The 20,440-nt window shown below is 33.8% G+C and overlaps 2 protein-coding genes across 2 annotated transcripts; both read right to left on the bottom strand.

Annotated features, from left to right (window-relative positions):
- Window positions 1–3,186: 3,186 nt before the first annotated feature.
- png (pan gu) lies at window positions 3,187–4,410 on the bottom strand. The gene is made up of 2 exons (XM_075296528.1): window positions 4,166–4,410; window positions 3,187–4,079 (listed from the first exon to the last, which is right to left on the bottom strand). Exons 1-2 carry the CDS (start codon window positions 4,322–4,324, stop codon window positions 3,399–3,401), a joined length of 840 nt encoding a protein of 279 aa, XP_075152643.1. The 5' UTR covers window positions 4,325–4,410; the 3' UTR covers window positions 3,187–3,398.
- A 4,746-nt stretch (window positions 4,411–9,156) lies between these two features.
- On the bottom strand, window positions 9,157–20,400 carry mAcon1 (Mitochondrial aconitase 1). Its single transcript, XM_075296527.1, has 5 exons — window positions 20,224–20,400; window positions 11,884–13,343; window positions 10,838–11,009; window positions 10,268–10,771; window positions 9,157–10,193 (listed from the first exon to the last, which is right to left on the bottom strand). Exons 1-5 carry the CDS (start codon window positions 20,254–20,256, stop codon window positions 10,002–10,004), a joined length of 2,361 nt encoding a protein of 786 aa, XP_075152642.1. The 5' UTR covers window positions 20,257–20,400; the 3' UTR covers window positions 9,157–10,001.
- Between the last annotated feature and the right edge of the window lie 40 nt (window positions 20,401–20,440).

Here is a 20,440-nt window from a genome sequence, read left to right as displayed (position 1 = left end):
TAAAAATTAAGTTTGGCAAAAATTTTGTATAGAAATGAAATTTCGCAAAAATTTCTTATACTCGTAGAAATGAAATTTTGCCAAAATTTTGCAACTATTTTCTATGGACTATTTTCTATGGAAATGAAATTTTGAAAAACTTCTTATAAAATATAATTTTCCTATAAGGTGAGTATTAAGTTCGAGTTTAGCCGCTAAAATCGCTAAAGTGAAAACTAAATCAGTAAGAAAAATGCATGAAATTATACATATTTGTTGCAACTTTTATTATAACAATGGGGAAAAGCCCAAAGCAAATGTTCACAAAGGTTGTATTCCTTAAAATGAATTATTAAAGAAAAGTAATCGTGAAAAAATGAAGTTTTTAGCGGCTAAACTCGAACTTAATACTCACCTTATAGGAAAATTATATTTCCTATGGAAATTAAAATTTGCGAAAATTTCCTATGAAAATTAAATTTTGGAAAAATTTCCTATAGACATTAAATTTGGCAAATATTTTCTATAGAAATGAAATTTTGACAAAATTTCCTATAGAAATGAAATTTTGACAAAATTTCCTATAGAAATGAAATTTTGACAAAATTTCCTATAGAAATGAAATTTTGACAAAATTTCCTATAGAAATGAAATTTTAACAAAATTTCCTATAGAAATGAAATTTTAGCAAAATTTCCTATAGAAATGAAATTTGCCAAAATTTTCCTATAAGAGATGAAATTTAGCAAAAATTTCCTATGGAAATTAAATTTTGCGAAAATTTCCTATGGAAATTAAATTTTGCAAAAATTTCCTATAAAAATTAAATGTGGCAAAAATTTTCTATAGAAATGAAATTTCGGAAAAATTTCCTATACTCGTAGAAATGAAATTTTGCGAAAATTTCCTATAGAAATGACATTTTGCGAAAATTTCCTATAGAAATGAAATTTTGCGAAAATTTCCTATAGTAATGAAATTTTGCGAAAATTTCCTATAGAAATGAAATTTTGCGAAAATTTCCTATAGAAATGAAATTTTGACAAAATTTCCTATAGAAATGAAATTTTGCGAAAATTTCCTATAGAAATGAAATTTTGCGAAAATTTCCTATAGAAATGAAATTTTGACAAAATTTCCTATGGAAATGAAATTTTGACAAAATTTCCTATGGAAATGAAATTTTGACAAAATTTCCTATAGAAATGAAATTTTGACAAAATGAAATGAAATTTTGACAAAATTTCCTATAGAAATGAAATTTTGACAAAATTTCCTATAGAAATGAAACTTTGACAAAATTTCCTATGGAATTGAAATTTTGACAAAATTTTCTATAGAAATGATTTTTTAACCCTTTCGACCGTAAAGTTCCCTGTAGGCAACATTTTGTGTTTTGAGACTCACTGTCAGCGTTGTTTTTGTTCATAGAACTGTAACGGTATCGAAAGCTACAAGTGTTTTCTTAAAGTTGAATGAAAAAAAATCAATTTGGTTGTCAATTAGCAAAAATTTTTTCATTAATACGCACGTCCCTCAAGACAAAAAAAAATATTTGCGAATTTAAAAAGAGTTTTTTTTTTAAAGTCACATGTATAGACTTTTTCAAAAATTACAACTAAAATGTTGAAAGTTTTTATTAAATCTGTTGTAGTACATGTTGTTATGGAAGTCAAATTTTAGAATTGCAAAAAACAACAGATGAGAAATTTTTAAAATTGAAAAGTTGTCTGTGGGCAATTGTGGTAGTAAAATTACATATTTTTGGACATAAGACCTAGAGAAAAAAGGTTTGAAAAACAATGATTTTGAACCAATTTTGAACTTCTATTAGGATGTCCCAGTGACGACAAATGCACTGATGTGTGCAGTGCAGACGGGAATTTGGAAGAAATCGTAAAAAGGGAGGAAGCCATAGGTATCGACCTTCGTGACAACATACTAGTGGATTAGCACGAATATTGGCGCTTTATAATACTTAGGTTTTTTAAACCACCAGTTAAATTGACATGGATTCAAAACAAAAAAAAAAAAAACATTTTCGCGAAGCCGTGAAAGAAATTTAAACGAAATCCCGTTCACGCGACTAAACAAAAATGTGTGGCGCGTGAGCGTGAGTAAAAATCAAATGGTGTTCGTGATCCAACTCACTCTCAAGATAAAATTCATGTTCACAATAAAATTCACACTCACGGTAAAACAGAGACACAAAAAGTCACAATTACGAACAAATTCACGTTTGCGATTAAATTCAAGTTCACCGAGTTTAATCACCTTTACTTATTTAATCACGCTTAAGATATCAATAGCGTGAGTCACGAGAAATTTCGTGAATGACGAGAATTTTATTGAGCCAAGAAAATTGTCGTGTTCCCAAAATATTCGTGAATCACGAGATTTGTCGTGAATTACGAAAATTGTTGTGAATCGTGCGAAAGCGTGAGGCATAAACGTTGTTCATGTGTGAGCGTGCGCGAGTATGACTTTTCATTTCGTGAATTAGCGTGAGCGAAATTCCTCTCACACGCGTACCTAAGTATATATTTACTCTAAAATAACAAAAAACTTAAAAATCGAATAAAACGTAATTCGTCTATCATTACAAAACAAACTATTTTGTAGTTACAAATGCCCAAAGTTGCCCACAGGCAACATTCACTACCGCCTAAACGAATGGGCGTGGCTAGACGCTTCTTAAATGACTCCAACATGATTAAAAGTAAAAAAAAAAATAGCTATACCTATGAAAATTCGGGGTCGAACGGGTTAAAAAATTTTATATAGAAAAGAAATTTTGCAAAAATTCATTATAGATTATAACTGGTCAAATCCCTCTGCCTCCACCCCGCCATGGTCCGGATCATGGTGTGTACTCTGTCCCTACGTCATGCGGACGAGGCCCTCACGGTCGGAAGGGGCAGGAAAGTGGGCGATGGGACCGTTCGATGAAAAAAAAGAAATTTTTCATTAATTTCTATCTATGTATATCAGTATTAGTGTTCATTATCTGAAGAGAGAGATCCAGCGTTTAAAAAGAGAGCCTCAATATCAGGCAACGTACCAAAGAGGTCAGAACAGAATTAATGAGAATACGCATGTCGAATCATTAAATATCCACATACTACATAATGCTACAAACAAGTCTCTTCTATTTTGTGAAATGTTTGTAACTGAAAACTTAACCATAAACCCATGAAAACATTGCACTTTTGGCTGACCACACAATATTTTATTATAAACATATTACAAATGGAAACATAATAATCACAAGGGGAAATTAACACAATCAAATTTCGTTAGACAAACATACATAAATAGCAATGACAACTAATAATACATTTATATTCTAATTTAGGGGGGAAAATAACACAAAAAAGGTCTCTTTTTTTTCAAGACATTACTACTACTATCTAGAAACATTAATACTTATAGTCGAAATACTTATTATAGTAGGCTATAGTCAAGGTGGGTTCCAAAGATATAATATCGGACAATGAAATGCGCAATTGTATACTGCTCACAATCATTCTTTCACACAGATGGGCCCACAAGGGTCCGTGCAGTTTACGAATATTACTGCAATCCAGTTTGTGGCGTGTAAGTACACGTATCAAATATCGCAGCTCGTCCAAAGTTGCAGCCCGTGAAAATGGACCATGGCCCACACACATTTCATATAAAATACAGCCTAAAGACCAAATGTCCGATTTATAATCATAACGATCGCCACGTAAAATTTCCGGTGGTGTATAATAGGGTGTACCCAGTGTAGTCGAATTATAACTTTTGGGGCCACAGACAGACGAAATCCCAAAATCAGCTATTTTCAAATTATGGTTAGCATCCAGTAATAAATTTGCTGGTTTAAGATCACGATGGATTACATGGCGAATATGTAGATATTCCAAACCCATTAGAGTGTCACAGAAATAACGCAAAATTTCACTGTCCTTTAGACCATTGGGACGTGCTTGATAAATGAGATCATTTAGGGTACCATTCGGTGCATGTTCCATGATTATATTGACTGTACCGGCATGGACAAATGATTTTATAAATTGTATTACATTGGGATGGCGTAATTGTGATATAATATAAACCTATGCAAAGACGAAAGGTGGGGGGTAGAAAAGGGTAAGTATCCATAAATTCATCTACAAACATATGAACACACATACATACGTACCTCTTCCATTATCATATTCATTTCAACTTTTGGATTTATTACAAATATTCGCTTGACACACACTTTTTGAGTGTTGCGATAGTTGCAGAGGAACACCCGCCCAAAGGAGCCAGCTCCCAATACTTTGATCGGTTTCAAAGCGGGATCCCCCAAATCCATTTTTGTAAATTTAAGATTCTCTTCGTGTACTTGTTTCAATGTAGTTCTTCTCGTTTGTGGCCAAGCTTGTATGAAAAATGACAATTCCGAAAATAATGGGACAAATCATTGTAATTGTTTTTGTAATGACTAAGGGACATTTTAGACATAACGGTTCACAAAAGTGTTGTCTATTTGCATGGTCTACTATTGATTTCCATTTCTTATGGGTAGTGAAATTTTCGAAACCCACAAGAAATGAATGGACTTTGTTGACAGCGAGAGATGACGACAGTGTTATCGGCTGTTCACATTTTCTCTTATAGAGGCCGGTATGCACCTCTAACGAAATTTCCGGGACCCATAAGAAGAGGCGTTGCTATCGATTGTTTACACTTTGCTTATAAGAATACATGGCAAACTGTGTTATTGAAAGACAGCAAGCAACGCCTTTGATTAAAGTCTGGTCGAAACAAGCGCAGTTAAGATCAGGCAAGTGCAGCCGCCTCAATTCCTATATATCAGTGATTGATAGCAGCGTAGCTGACGTATGTCCAATTTGCAACCAAGGGCCACACGACACGCGTCATCTTTTCTCTTGCCCAGCTAAACCAACCCGACTTACCGCCACGTCACTCTGGACGCAAGCTTAAGTACCAAAGCGTATAACATAAAAATGGATGAAATCACAATAAACTGTTACAACCAGGGCTATGGAGCCGGAGTCGGAGTCGTAAAAATTTTGCTCGACTCCGACTCCGGCTAAACCAAATTTTTTAAAACACTTCACATTTTTGTAACTAAGCAAGTTTTTACGCAAATTAGTTTCCATTGCGTTATTCATTCGATCAATGTACAGCATGATTGTAAATGAAAATCAACTTCCAATTACGGCTATCTTTTTATGTTTCCTAGAATGTTAGACTAGCAGATGGGCTGAATCGATCCATTTTAATGTACATATCAATTTATTTGAAATATTTCGAACAATCGAAATTATTTTTTTTTATTTTATTTTAAGGAATATTGACAGAAAATTTTTTCAAAGTTGTTTTTTTATAGAAAATTTTGCAAAATGTTATTTCTATAAAAAGTTTTGTCAAAATTTTATTTCTATAGCAAATTTTGTCGAAATTTTATTTCTAAAAAATTTATTCAAAATTTTATTACTATAGAAATATTTTTTTCTATACAAAATTTAGGCAAAATTTTATTTCTATAGAAAATTGAGTCAAAATTTTGTTTCTATAGAATATTTTGCAAAATTTTATTTCTATAGAAAATTTTGTTTGTTACACAAAAATTTTTTTAAAATTTTATTTCTATTGATAATTTTATTTCTATAAAAATTTAAGTCAAAATTGTATTTGTATAGAACATTTTGCCAAAATTTTATAGTAATAGATTTTTTTTTATTAGAAAATTTGATCAAAATTTTATTTCTATAGAAAATTTTGCCAAAAATTTATAGTAATAGATTTTTTTATTAGAAAATTTGCTCAAAATTTTATTTCTAAAGAAAATTTAGTCAAAATTTTGTTTCTGTAGAATATTTTGCAGAATTTTATTTACTACACAAAAATTTTTCTAAAATTGTATTTTTATTGATAAATTTGTTTATTTCTATAAGAAAAAATTGTCAAATTTTATTTCTATAGCAAATTTTCTCAAATTTTTTTTCTTACTGTATTTTTTTATTACTATAGAAATATTTTTTTCTATATAAAATTTAGTCCAAATTTTATTTCTATAGAAAATTTAGTAAAAATTTTTTTCTATAGAATATTTTTTGTTTGCTACACAATTTTTTTTAATTATATTTCTATTGATAATTTTTCAAACTTTTATTTCTATAAAAAGTTTTGCCAAATTTTATTTCTATAAAAATTTTATTCAAAATTTTATTCCTATATATTTGGTCAAAATTTGATTTCTATAGAAAATTTTGCCGAAATTTTATTCCTATAGAAAATTTAGTCAAAATTATGTTTCTGTAGAAAATTTTGCAAAATTTTATATAGAAATAAAATTTTGCAAAATTTTATTTACTAGACAAAAATTTTTCCAAAATTGTATGCTCACTGATACTCACTGCTAAGTCGAAAACTTGTAGAAATGACTCAAATTTTCAAATTTTTCAATGAATGAATCATAAATGCATTTTTGCGAAATTGTCTAAACAATTATAAATATTTCCCTAATATTGCCCGAGATTTTGTTGAAGTCTGATTTGCGATTTGATCAAAATGTAGATCTAAATACAAAGTTGTGCATAGTATATTATAATCGGCCCGCCCTACTTTAGACTTTCCTTGCATTTTTATTTTTTGTTAAAATTGTGTTACGTCCCATAACGTTAGATTTAAATTTTAAGTACATAGGTTTTGTAGAAGTATATACAATTTTGTCTAAATCGATTCAGATTCAAATTCATGCATATGGGAATATAAACCTTTATATGTTATAGGTAGCACCAAATTTAAAGGATTTGAGATAGTATAAATAATTTTGGTCCACAAATACATATACTGTTGGTATCTTCTCATATTATGATGGGTATTTATATCATTATTTTATTTACTAAACATTGCCCTAAATTTGAAATATTGAGTTCAATTAAGAAATTAATTTTTGCACACATAAATAAATACGATACTTTATATCGATCCACTTACGGTACCCCCACAATAGAACTACAAATTAGTGGTATTAAAATGAGATTTAGTTATATTACCCGGAGTCGACTCCGGAGTCGGAGTCGAGCTGATGAAAAATGCTGGAGTCGGAGTCGAACAACAACATTAAAGTCTGGTGTTCGTTTGAGACCGCATCTTGAGACAACTGCCTTATCGGCATGTAACAAATTTTCACAAGAACTGCATTATATCCCTCTGCTTCATGGTGTGTACCCTGTCCCTACGTTATGGGGATGAGGATCGCACGTTCGCAGAATTCGATTTGTTCCTTAAAACCCGGTATGTACCTCTAGCGGAAATTTGCTTTAAACTGACGGGCTTTAAACTGACGTAATAGCCCATTCACATTAGACTCTCGATATTTTCCAACCGGGAATGGGCAAAGGTAACAAAATTCATGAATCGAATATAGTTCGACAGCTAAATTAATTTCAGTTAACATACGAGTAAGAATTAAATCTTAATTTTTTTCGTGAGAAATTTTATTCACGCACATTCACGAACCGTTTTTTTTTCCTCACGCACGACACATTTGTTTCAGTCCCATTCACGAGAGTTGCTTCAGATTTCGTTCACGATTCACGTGTGACACGAGAATTTCGTGTCACGCTCACACCTCTACTCGAAATCTACTAAAAGTGGATTTGAAATCCCTTTTTGATAATACAAATGACAGTTGAAATCTAGTTAACGTGAATTTAGCTGTTTTTAGAGTAGATATAAACCGTCAATCCCATAAATTTAGCCGATATGTCTACGAGGTTCTAATCTTAGGTTTCTAATAATATAAATGGCACCTAATTTCCCCATTTTGTTTTTCAATAGACGTTGATACCTAAGACAATACACTTTAAAAAATTAGCTGCTGAGAACATCAAACCATTGACGGCGCTAAGTCCCTACTTGTCGATTACGCGTTTGGTTCGACACATTAAAATACAAATAAAAAGAAATTAAGAGTTGGAAATATCTTGGAACAAACGGGAAAATATAACTTTTAATTTATTGCTCAAAATTTAACATTGTTCAATTGAAAAATTAAAGTTTTTCATTAAAAAAATGCAAATAAAAAATTACAAACATGTATGGACCCAGCTAGCGCCGTCAATGCAACATTTGGTATGACGCAAGCCAATTTCCCATCTTCAAAAGTATATTGTCTTTGGTTGGTATGTACTTACTAGAGGTGTGCCCGTGAGTAATAGTTTACTCGCGCACACTCACAACTGAAAAATCATACTCACGCACACTCACGAAAAGAAAATTTGTACTCACGCACGAAAACGTCGGACTCACGAAAAATACCGTGACTCACGAAAAATATCGTGACTCACGAATAATTTTATGATTAATTTACCTTACCGAAGTGTCTGAAAACATGAGCATTATTAAAATCGAGAGTTTTATTAAACTCTTAACATCCTAGGTGTCACTAAAATTGTAATTGAATTTAACTCTTAAGCGTTTTATGTTGGTGAGCAGGAATATTTTCGTGAGTGTAATTCTTTACTCACGCACACTCACGAAGATATTATTTTCGTGACTCACGCTCACGCATGACATCTCGATTTGTTAATCACGCTCACGCACACTCACGCTGTTGTCATGAGCGTGACTCACGACGCACGAATCACGAAAATTTTCGTGAGTTACAATTTCGTGTCACGTGCACATCTCTAGTACTTACATATATTAAGTTTACATATTTACACATCTTTCAGACCGTATAATAGACTATTACACAGTTATTTTCAATTCGCTATTGTCATTGCTTAAATAAACACTTCTCTTTATTACGACCGGCAAATTGCCGTTTGTAAGCTAACATATTGTTTTAAAATATTTACATAGTTAATAAGTAAACAAGTTGGATTGTTATAAGTTTTCGAATAGGTAGCAATTCGTGTGATCTCTCCAAAACTTATCATTAAGAGGAACGGAATTGAACCTATAATAATTAAAGATCCATTTAACACAATGGGCTTTAGTGAAAGTCTCTTCTGAGCGCATTATAATTCCCAATAATTCCCCCAAGAAATTGCATGTTAGCGACATTAACAAAAAGAAGTGTCTGCATCTCACTAAGGAAAATTTTATTGTCGCAGATTTCTTTTCCAGATACTTACGAACTTAACAGACGATTCAAAATCTTCAATATTTGAGTTTTCTTTATAACTTGAATTTTATTCACAAATAATTGTTTCGAACTTTATTTATATAATAAATATGTACGGGCCTTTATGATTTCGATCGATTGGAACGAACATCAGCATTGGATGTTTATTGTCCTGGCAATATATATAAAAAGTTATAACATACGCGCGCAAACACAAGATCCGCTCTTTTGATGGTCGGCGGGGGATCATATACAGGGGGGAAGTGATTTTTAAGAGACATTATTATATTTTATAGAAAATTATTTTATTTCGACTAAAATGTTGTTTAATTATCTTTGAGACAGTATTGAATTATATTGGTATGGTGCATCGTTTAATGAATGATTTAAGAAAAAAAGAAATAACTAGCAATTTATTGCTGCTTTCTTGATGTTGTTGCATTTCATAATAATTAAATTATTTCGAAGAGTAGAATTAAAAATACAATATCGTAAGTAGTATTGATGTAGGTATGTATGTATAAATAGGTTTCTTGTATTATATGTAATAACAATTTTGTATCGAGTTTCTTTTCGATTAATTTTTTTTTATATAAAATAATTTATAAACAAAATTTTTACAGAGACATTAATATATTTAAAATACCATGCAAGCAAAAAAAAAAAGGGAGAGACAACCATGATGTAATAGCAGCATGGCATACAAACTAAAATACTAACGAGGACAATTGATCTAAACTAAAAATGGGTTTGAAAAGCGAAAATCATTTGCAGAGATAACAATGTAAAGAAAAATTTTTTTTCATTCAGACATAGAGGCTTGAAATGATAGGAGAATATCCCAAAAGTATTGAGAAATAGGCAAGAACAATTCTCTTGGGAGAATTTAATTGCCAGAAATTTCCTTCATGCGGTTAAGGGCACTACCGGCCTTGAACCAGGTGATTTGTTGATCGTTCATGGTGTGGTTCAATTTGATTTTATGTACCTTGTCGCCATTCTTGATTTCACAATCGACTTGTTTGCCAGGGGCCAAATTGGCCAAGCCTAACAAGGAGATTTTACTAGTGGGTTCAACCTAAAAAAAAAAAAAAAAACAAACAAACCAGCTTTAAACCCTGCAACATGAGTGACAGAAAATCCTCATCTCACCTTATCATAATCAGCGGGATTGGCGAAAGTCAAGGGCAAAAGACCTTGCTTCTTCAAATTTGTTTCATGGATACGGGCAAAGGATTTAACAATAATGGCACGTCCACCCAAATGGCGGGGTTCCAAAGCGGCATGTTCGCGAGAAGAACCTTCACCGTAGTTATCGTCACCGACAGCAACCCAATTAATGCCATTGGCTTTGTAGTCACGAGCAACATCGGGTACAGCACCGAATTTGCCAGTACGTTGGTTCTTGATGTTATTCATTTCATTGTTTTCATAGTTGGTGGCACCGATGAACATATTGTTAGAGATGTTATCCAAATGACCACGGTATTTCAACCAGGGACCAGCAGCGGAGATGTGATCTGTTGTGCACTTACCCTTAACCTTAATGAGGACAGTCATATCAACAAGATCTTTGCCGTCCCATTTATCGAAGGGAGCCAAAAGTTGCAGACGTTGACTCTTGGGATCAACAGCAACTCTGACACTTTCACCGTTCTATTAGAAATTTTGAATTTGAAAATGATTGCATAACTTTTCAGTATTTTCTGAGTAAAAACTTACAGCTGGAGGAGCATCATAAGTATCCATACCAGGATCGAATCCTTTAGATGGCAATTCATCACCGTATGGTGAATCCAATTTGAATTTTTTGCCATCGGCACCAGTCAATTCATCGGTAAGAGGATTGAAATCCAAACGACCGGCAATGGAAAGAGCTGTGACCAATTCAGGACTGAAGATAGAAAAAATTAAAAAAAAAAAACATTAAAGTTGATTGCAGGTTGCAATACAATGAAAATGTTCTGATATAAGAAGACATTTTATTTTCATTTGAATTTGTCGCTTTTTTAAAATTAAATTTTTTCAACTTTTTAAAAACTTTTAAGGCGTGACATTAGATTTTTTGATATCGTTTCAAGTTTAAAAGATCTACGCGATTCAACGTCAGATTCTCAATTCTTTCATTGTAAGTCGATTATTCGATTTTATTGACTTTTGTTGTCATACCCGTTCGTCCGTCTGAACGCCTTACATCGCCATATGTTCTAATTTCAACAGGAATGTCGCAACTTTACATTTTTCAACTTTTGAAATCCTACTCTGAAGTTGATACATGCCTGACTAGCCGTCCGTCCGTGTGATCACCTTACATCCACCATATGTTCTAATTTCCCGGATATGTCGCGACCTTAGATTGCTTGGCTAACGATTCGAAGTTCGATTTAATTCGATATAAAAAATAATCGATAAAAAACTCTAATATAAAATTTAGATTGATATATGCCTGGCTATCCGTCTCACCTTACATTCACTGTATTTTCTAATTTCCCGAGGAATTTCCAATTCTAGTTATACCTATGGTAGATTTTGGAAATAAAGTCGAAGATCGATTAGTTTAATTGACGATTACAAAAATCGACACCGAATTTTTGAACCCGTATATGTAGTAGTGCAACATTTTCAGATACAAACTCCTAAATAACATCTTCCGTATTATTATTATTAACCTCCATTCATCATGCTACTATTCATTGTATTAGCTGATACCTCAATGAGAACTGCATCAAAAATGGGTTTTTTGTTTTGCTATTTTGACTTTCACTTACCTTGTTACAAAAGCATGAGTGGCGGGATTGGCGTCATTACGGCCAGTGAAGTTACGATTGTAGGATGTAACAATGGTATTCTTGTCACCCTTCTTGATATCCTTACGATCCCATTGACCAATGCAGGGACCACAGGCATTAGCCAAAACAGTACCACCGAAATCATCGAATACTTTGGAGATGCCATCGCGTTCAATGGTAGCACGAATTTGTTCAGAGCCGGGGGTAACATTGAAGGGAATCTTGGATTTCAAACCATGTTTCATGGCATTCTTGGCAATACTGGCACAACGACCCATATCTTCATAGGAAGAGTTGGTGCAGGAACCAATCAAACCAACTTTAATGTCAACGGGATAACCGTTCTTCTTGGCATTAGCACCCAATTTGCTAATAGGATGGGCCAAATCGGGAGTGAAGGGACCATTGACATGGGGTTCCAATGTATTCAAATCGATTTCAATCAATTCATCGTATTGGCAGTTGCTGTCGGGAGACAACAACTTAGCTTGTGCCTTCTTGGCTTCGTCAGCAATGCCAGAGCGACCAGTGGATTTCAAGTAGGCAGCCATGCGATCATTGAAGGGGAACACAGAGGTGGTAGCACCAATTTCAGCACCCATGTTACAGATAGTAGCCATACCAGTACAAGAGATGGAATCTACACCCTTGCCGTGATATTCAATGATGGCACCAGTACCACCCTTAACAGTAAGAATATCAGCAACCTTCAAGATGACATCCTTGGGTGAGGTCCAGCCACTGATTTTACCATTCAATTTGACACCAATAACCTTGGGACACTTCAATTCCCAGGGAATGTTGGCCATTACATCAACAGCATCAGCACCACCGACACCAATGCACAAACCGCCAAGACCACCACCATTGGGAGTATGGGAATCAGTACCAATCATCAATAGACCGGGGAAAGCATAATTTTCCAAAATAATTTGATGGATAATACCACTGCCTGGTTTCCAGAAACCAAGACCGTATTTGGCACAGGCACTAGCCAAGAAATCGTAGACTTCCTTATTCAAATCCTTGGCACGGGCCAAATCCTTAGCGCCACCAATTTGGGCTTCAATCAAGTGATCACAGTGTACGGTGGATGGTACAGCAACCTTCTTCAAACCAGATGAAATGAATTGCAACAAGGCCATTTGAGCGGTGGCATCTTGCATAGCAACACGATCGGGACGCAAACGCAAATAAGATGTGCCACGTTCAATATCCTGATTCTTGGGATCATCCAAGTGAGAGTATAAAATCTTCTCGGACAAAGTCAAGGGACGATTCAAACGACTTTTGACAATTTCCACATTTTTTGTCAATTTATCGTAGGGCATGAAGACATCAGTGTCAAATTTGGAAAGAGCCACCTTCGAGGCTGTATAAGTAGAGGCATGGAATTGACGGGCCTGCAAATCGAAACCATATTGGCCGGCTTTGCGTACCTAGAAAAAGAAAATAATTGAATGTTATGAAAATCTTCAAAGCACATAAGGTGAGTATATTTTTATAAAATAAAGATGTCAAAATCGTAAATATAAAGCTTTGATTCCAAAAATTACATTTTAAACCAGTATTATAACCTCGAATATGAAAATTAGTACCCACCTTAAGGTAATATTCAATACAAATATTTCTAATATAAATTGCCCTCAATTATACCAACAACAACTGCAAGTGTTAATTTTCCTAATAAAACTCGCTTTGATGAATTAATTTTAATAAATTTAAAAATATTGATACCAAGCGTTTTAGTTATAGATATTTTTCAGCCTTTTTTAAGTAGAAGAGGAGGTATAATGCAAATGTTCACTGAGGTTCTTATCTTTTGTAATCGAAACGACAGTAAATAAGACCCCAATGCCTACTGCTAATAATACGTCATACACAAATGTTTGATTTATGAATTTGAAGCAAAAGTCTTTTTTTCTTAATCACGAGGTTGATGTTAGCGCAGTTGTTTTTTTTGACACGGTTTTTTTTCGAATGGCTTCAAGAAATTACGTAGCCTTATATCACTTTTTGTTAATACAAAGCATCAAGATATGAAACTGCAGGTGGAAGAAATCTAATAAATGTTGGGGAAAGACTTTAATAAATAAATATCCCTTTATATGAATATTTTATACCAACTAGAGAAGAGAATAGCCTTTATCAAATTTTGTTTGGTATACTAGCAAGCAAAGTTTTTAATCCCATCAGTAGATATTACAAGAAGAAGGCATAAAATTCTCCAGTAGAGCATGGGATTGAACCCCAGTTTGTCAGCGCTGCTTTTGACATTTCAAAGCTTTCCTAAAGGGTGATACGGTCAAAATTTGGTCAATATAAACTTGACGTATTTCTTTCAATTTTGCATTTAAAAGACCTGAACACCCCTCATTTTGAAGGTGTGTGTGTGTGTACAATGTTGCTCCTATTTTGATTTTGGAATTCACTCTTCAGTTGTCAAAATGCCGTCCAAGCAAAAAGGGCAGCGTATCAAAAGTTTGCTCGCGCATCGCGAAAATCCGAGCTACTCACACGCAAAGCTGGCAAAATCGCTAAAAGTTGCCAAATCAACCGTTACAAATGTAATTAAAGTGTTTGGGGAACGTTTGTCGACAGCCAGGAAGTCTGGATCGGGGGGAAATCGAAAACCGGAAGCCGCTGAGACGACAAAGAGAGTTGCCGGTAGTTTCAAGCGAATCCCTAACCTCTCTCTCCGAGATGCCGCAAATAAGCTGGGTGTATCATCTACAACCGTGCATCGAGCCAAAAAACGAGCCGGACTATCGACTTACAAGAAGGTAGTGACTCCAAATCGCGATGATAAACAAAATACGACGGCCAAAGCGCGATCCCGGAGGCTGTACACGACGATGCGGACGAAGTTTGACTGCGTGGTAATGGACGACGAAACCTACGTCAAAGCCGACTACAAGCAGCTTCCGGGACAGGAGTTTTATACGGCAAAAGGAAGGGGAAAGGTAGCAGATATTTTCAAGCACATAAAACTGTCAAAGTTCGCAAAGAAATATCTGGTTTGGCAAGCCATCTGTACCTGTGGCTTGAAAAGCAGCATTTTCATAGATTCCGGGACTGTCAACCAAGAAATTTACGTGAAAGAGTGTTTGAATAAACGTCTGCTGCCTTTCCTGAAGAAACACGGTTGTTCCGTACTGTTTTGGCCGGATTTGGCATCTTGCCATTACGGTAAAAAGGCCATGGAGTGGTGCGCCGCCAACAATGTGCAGGTGGTTCCCAAGGACAAGAACCCTCCCAACACGCCAGAGCTCCTCCCAATTGAGAAATACTGGGTTATTGTCAAGCGGAACCTAAAGAAGACCAAAAAAACTGCCAAGGCAAAGCAAGGCAAACTGGCTTTCTGCGGCGAAGAAGGTGGATAAGGTGGCTGTACAAAATCTGATGGCAGGTGTCAAGCGTGAGGCCCAGCAATTCGGATTTGGAAAAGCGAAAGCCTAACTGAATATTTTTCCTGAATTTTATACTAATTGAACTTGAAAAAGAAATTTAATTTGATTTTTTAAATAAACGATTTCACCGATTTACACGCGTTTTCCCTTGACCAAATTTTGACCGTATCACCCTTTAAGTACTTTCCAAACATGACACATCGTTGTAACTTGGCTATAAAGAGGAGATCCCTTATAAAAGAGTTTAACATGGAATCGGTCAACATTCATCGGTAAGCGAAAAGTGGATCCGTGGAATGTATGTCTCAGCCAGCATGGCTTTTTTCCTTCAAAAAGGAATATTTACCAACATGCGAAATTTCTTTCAAGGAATTATTTTCTAGTACATCTATTAACTTTAGGAACTACTTTAATTCAGACGATGCTGTTTAAGTTTATCGTAGGACCAAATTAGAAAAGAATAACGGAAAAAGCAAACATTTTCTTGAGTTTGGACTGTCAGCATGCAGGTACAATGGTGGGTGCTGGGGGCTAAGCCTATCAAATTAAAATAAATCTATAAAATTTCAATCTCCAGAAATTTATTTACATGTATCTTCTCTTATTGCAGATCTATTTGCTTTTGTACCTATTGTCAGACGAACGATTGATTTCAGGTGTGACTCTTGGTTGAAGGTGATATTGATATTCTATAATGCTCTATATTCTTGGTGCTAATAGCTGGACCCTGTCTGTTAGTTTGTCTTTTGAATTCGTATTCCCTTACATTATACTTACTTGGCGGGGGGAGCCCTATATGAGCTACTCATGTAAAAAACTGTTATACAATTTTAAATTTACTTAATAACAAGTGTTATTTTATATATCTTCACTTAGGCTTTAGCCATAATACATTTTTATTTGGCCTCATTGGCTTTGTATTACGAAATAAATGGAACCTCAACATGATGCTTGGCAGAGACTGTGTTAGTACCAAGGCTGCCAGGATGATACAGACCATTCGTGATATATTCACACTGTAATTATTTGGACATGTCAATGCTTAAATTATCTTAAGGGTCTTCTGAATTAAGGCAATATTTACTATTTATCTTAATTTTCGGTGCTATGTATTTTTTACTCTTATTTTATAAAAACAAAGACTATCAAGAGTCCATCTCACTTTTGCGGAAATAATTTTTTAACCCTTGTGGCAACCATGGTTAAATTCATGGTCATTTTGTGCTATACTAATCATTGCATCACCGTTCCCTACATTACGGAGCATCTTTAAAACAACTATGAAATTCTTTCCTAAAAGCAAAGGTAAACACCTAATATGCAACACATATTTTCAAGGCTAAAAATTTGCTAGTAATGAAGCCATTGTGCGATAAGAGACGATATGCCGCACTTTAGTTCTAAATTAATGCAAAGTAGAAATACTTGAAAACTATTACGTCCTTAACACATTCAATGTATATTTATAAAATTCATATTGCCTTATTTTTTGTTTTTCCAGACACTACTCAGTTTTCTTATCAATCATTGCTAAACACTCAAAACGAGAATACGCCAAAGAAATTCCTAAAAATGATAAACCCTGTAGCACCCAGGTAAGTATGAACTGTTGAGTTTTGATTTATAATACATCCCCCCAAAAAGGTATGATTATGAAGCAGTTTCTTATCTACGATTTGGTCGGTCTTCGCCTCCATTTAATCTTATGACCAGAATTACGTGCTATACTCAGTTGTTTTTTTTATATGGGTCATGATTTTTTATTATGCAAAATATTTATTTATAGATGGATTTGGAATACATATATATTTTTAAATGTTGTTTTCGCCAACCTAAATTGTTTTTGCTCAACTAAATGTCGGGAGAAATTGGAAGATGAGTTGCATACAAAATCTAATATTTCTATATTTTTGTTTAAATATATATATTCAATATGGTAGTTACTTATCGAATTTTAAATACTTTAATGATGTAGGTTAGGTTAGGTGGCAGCCCGATGTATCAGGCTCACTTAGACTATTCAGTCCATTGTGATACCACATTGGTGAACTTCTCTCTTATCACTGAGTGCTGCCCGATTCCCTATTAAGCTCAATGACAAGGGACCTCCTTTTTATAGCCGAGTCCGAACGGTGTTCCACATTGCAGTGAATCCACTTAGAGAAGCTTTGAAACCCTCAGAAATGTCACCAGCATTACTGAGGTGGGATAATCCACCGCTGAAAAACTTTTTTGGTGTTCGGTCGAAGCAGGAATCGAACCCACGACCTTGTGTATGCAAGGCGGGCATGCTAAACATTGCACCAGGGTGGCTCCCTTTAATGATGTATGTGGATACTAAGATCAATTTGTTTCGGTCTAAAGAAGTCATGGTTAATTTATAGAAGCGATTATTTTACGATTTATTGATTGAACACCAATAAGTTTTGGTGTCACGTTAAAATGAAATGTTGTCAACAAATTTTCAGTGGATTGCATAATCTACAATGCAGAGTTCACATTTTGACCAGCTACAGCTATAATTATTAGCTATGAATAAAAGGGACGGTAGCATTCAACATTCTAAGAAACAAAATATACACCCTGTATAATAACAACATTGACCGTTCGCGGCACCCAACATATTTTTATATTTTTGTCTGTTGTTATGTTGTTGTTGTTATGCCAATCAGAATTATACCTCTGAGGTTCCTTTTTATATATAAAATTCAACTTTGCTAATATTTACAGATACGGTCGGTCGGTAAACAAATCATCTAGACAGTGGCTCTTATCATATTCATTTAATCGACAAGTTAATACGAACTAATTCTCACCTGAACAAAGTCCAATTATTTTCTTTTCATCGATCGCAAAAATTCACTCTCATCCATTTTCATTCAAAGATGAGATTCTTATCAATTTGGAAAACTTATCAACTGAACTTTGTAAATTGTTGTCAAAGTTTATTTTGTTTGTTAAGGTAGGTACTAAGTTCATTTTTTGTACAAGGATCAAATAAACACATTGGCGAGTAGTCGATTTATATGGGCTTGTTAAGAAAATGACAATTTTCTAATTATCTTTGCTATCACTATTCTATAAATATATACAGATACAAAGACAACTTTTACGAAATAAATATTTGAGGCAAATAGTCGACCCTAGATTACATTTTTGGAATTGACTTCTAACGTTTCTTTTTGAAAATTTAAACTAAATCTTAATTTTAACAAAATTTCAACAAAAAATGAAGAAATTGTAATGCATTAAAAGTTATATCGGTAATATGTTGGTTTGCAAAGTTGCCAATTTTAATAATGATCTTCACAAATTTTGTTGTAAAATGGAAGAAAATCGATCTCAGATCATATGTATGGTATAAATCGGAAACTAAACTTTTTTTTAATCTAAGCCTCGGATGAAAATTTCCCCTTCCCAATGTCATAAGAGAACCCAAGATGGAGCGTTTTGGAAATTGGATCACCCAATTTTCACGACCTTTTAGTAAAAAAGACACAAAGGATCTATTACTAACATTTTTTGGCCTATACTAACTTTATGATTTCAAAAAAAATAAAAGATGCCAAAGTTTTATTTTCAAAACTAAACATGAATTTATGCGAAATATATGGAACTTTTAATGCATCTCTAACGAAACTACTCATAAGAAATACATTGGTATTTTTGCTACCAAAAATTTTGTGAGGCGTTGTTATCCCATAAAAAATACATAGCAAAACTGTATTATTGGCATGCAACAGGCTTAAGAAAGCGTTATTATCGATTGTTTACATTTTGTTCCAATAAGAAATACATAACAAAACTGTGTTATTGTCACGCAAACGAAATTTCCGCTAAAGGTGCATACCGGCCTTAAATACATGGCAAAACAATTTATTTGCATGCAAAATATTTGTTAGAAAAAAATTGTAATTTAATTTGTAAATAATCTTTGTTTAAATAGACGAATCCCTTAAAAACGCCGCCAAATAGTGGAGAAACGTTGTGAGAATATGAAATAAAAGAGTTTTATTTCAAAAACAAGTTAGACCTAATTAGCTAAATTAAAATAACAAGTACATATCGCCCTTTAATATTGATTTATAAAAAAAATTAGTGCCCTCGCACTTAAAAAATACGTTGTAATTGTAATCGTCTTGTTATCGATAACAAAAGGTATCCATTAATATGCCGGTTGTAAAATTCTCTTATTTGTTTACTGAGCAAATAAATAAACTATTTAAATATATACAATAAATGCCCGTTGAAAGTACTGCAAGTGTGATAATAATAGAATAAAATATATGTGTTTGTTTAAAAAATGGCATAAACATTATATTGTGTATTCGCATTGAATGACAAACAAGATAAAAAGAATAAGCAAAAAAACGTCAAATAGTATAAAATCTAAAGAGGTAAGGTCAAAAGCAGAGAATGAAATATGCACCGATTGGCGGTGCTTCTATCACATGTCTTTTACATGCTAAAAATGAAAGTAAAAACACCAAAGTTCATTTACCTCTTCTCCCCTAATTTCCACCCGCTACTAACAACAACAACATGTAGAGCAAAGATGTCAATAAAAAAGGCCTCTTAACGAGACCAAGTGAACCGAACAACGTCGAAGAGGAAGAACTTTACTTACTGGTTAGGTAACATCAAATTGAGGTTAGAATATGATTTATGCAAATGCTCTAAAGAAAATAATTGCACAACCAGCAGCACTGGATGTGTGTCGAAGGATAGGCCTATTTCTAATAAACACCACTATTGCATTTTAATCTCATATTGTTATCAAATACTTTTAGCTGTCGATTGTCAATTTGATATCTTTCGAGTACTTCACTTGAACAACGCGCACTGGCTAAAAAATTCCTTGAACGAACTTCTTTCTATTCTATTTTTCCGGCCGGTGTAAATATCTTACCTGTGTTTGAAGTAATCTTAGTGATGCTGCCATTATGTTACCAGAACACAATTGACTTTTCGATTTGAAAATAAATTAAAAACCTTTCCCGACTTTTATTCTCGACCAATCGTAAAATTCTTCAACCTTTCTCAAGTTGGAAGAATTGACTGACGACGACTGACTGCACAAGTGACAACAGACTTGTCGATAAATAAACAGACGCCGTCGACAAATA

Source organism: Haematobia irritans, chromosome 2, assembly GCF_050003625.1.
Source record: "Haematobia irritans isolate KBUSLIRL chromosome 2, ASM5000362v1, whole genome shotgun sequence".
Lineage (NCBI taxonomy): Eukaryota > Metazoa > Arthropoda > Insecta > Diptera > Muscidae > Haematobia > Haematobia irritans.
This window is presented reverse-complemented; position numbering and strand designations above follow the sequence as displayed.

What these genes read in the sequence shown, in the direction of transcription:
- png (XM_075296528.1), bottom strand. Translation starts at nt 4,324, where the DNA reads ATGGATTTGGGGGATCCCGCTTTGAAACCGATCAAAGTATTGGGAGCT. An exon ending in TGAATATGATAATGGAAGAG is followed by an intron (nt 4,080 to 4,165) that starts GTACGTATGTAT and finishes GTCTTTGCATAG; the next exon opens with GTTTATATTATATCACAATT.
- mAcon1 (XM_075296527.1), bottom strand. Translation starts at nt 20,256, where the DNA reads ATGGCAGCATCACTAAGATTACTTCAAACACAG. An exon ending in TAAGATTACTTCAAACACAG is followed by an intron (nt 13,344 to 20,223) that starts GTAAGATATTTA and finishes TTCTTTTTCTAG; the next exon opens with GTACGCAAAGCCGGCCAATA. An exon ending in CTTATGATGCTCCTCCAGCT is followed by an intron (nt 10,772 to 10,837) that starts GTAAGTTTTTAC and finishes AATTTCTAATAG; the next exon opens with AACGGTGAAAGTGTCAGAGT.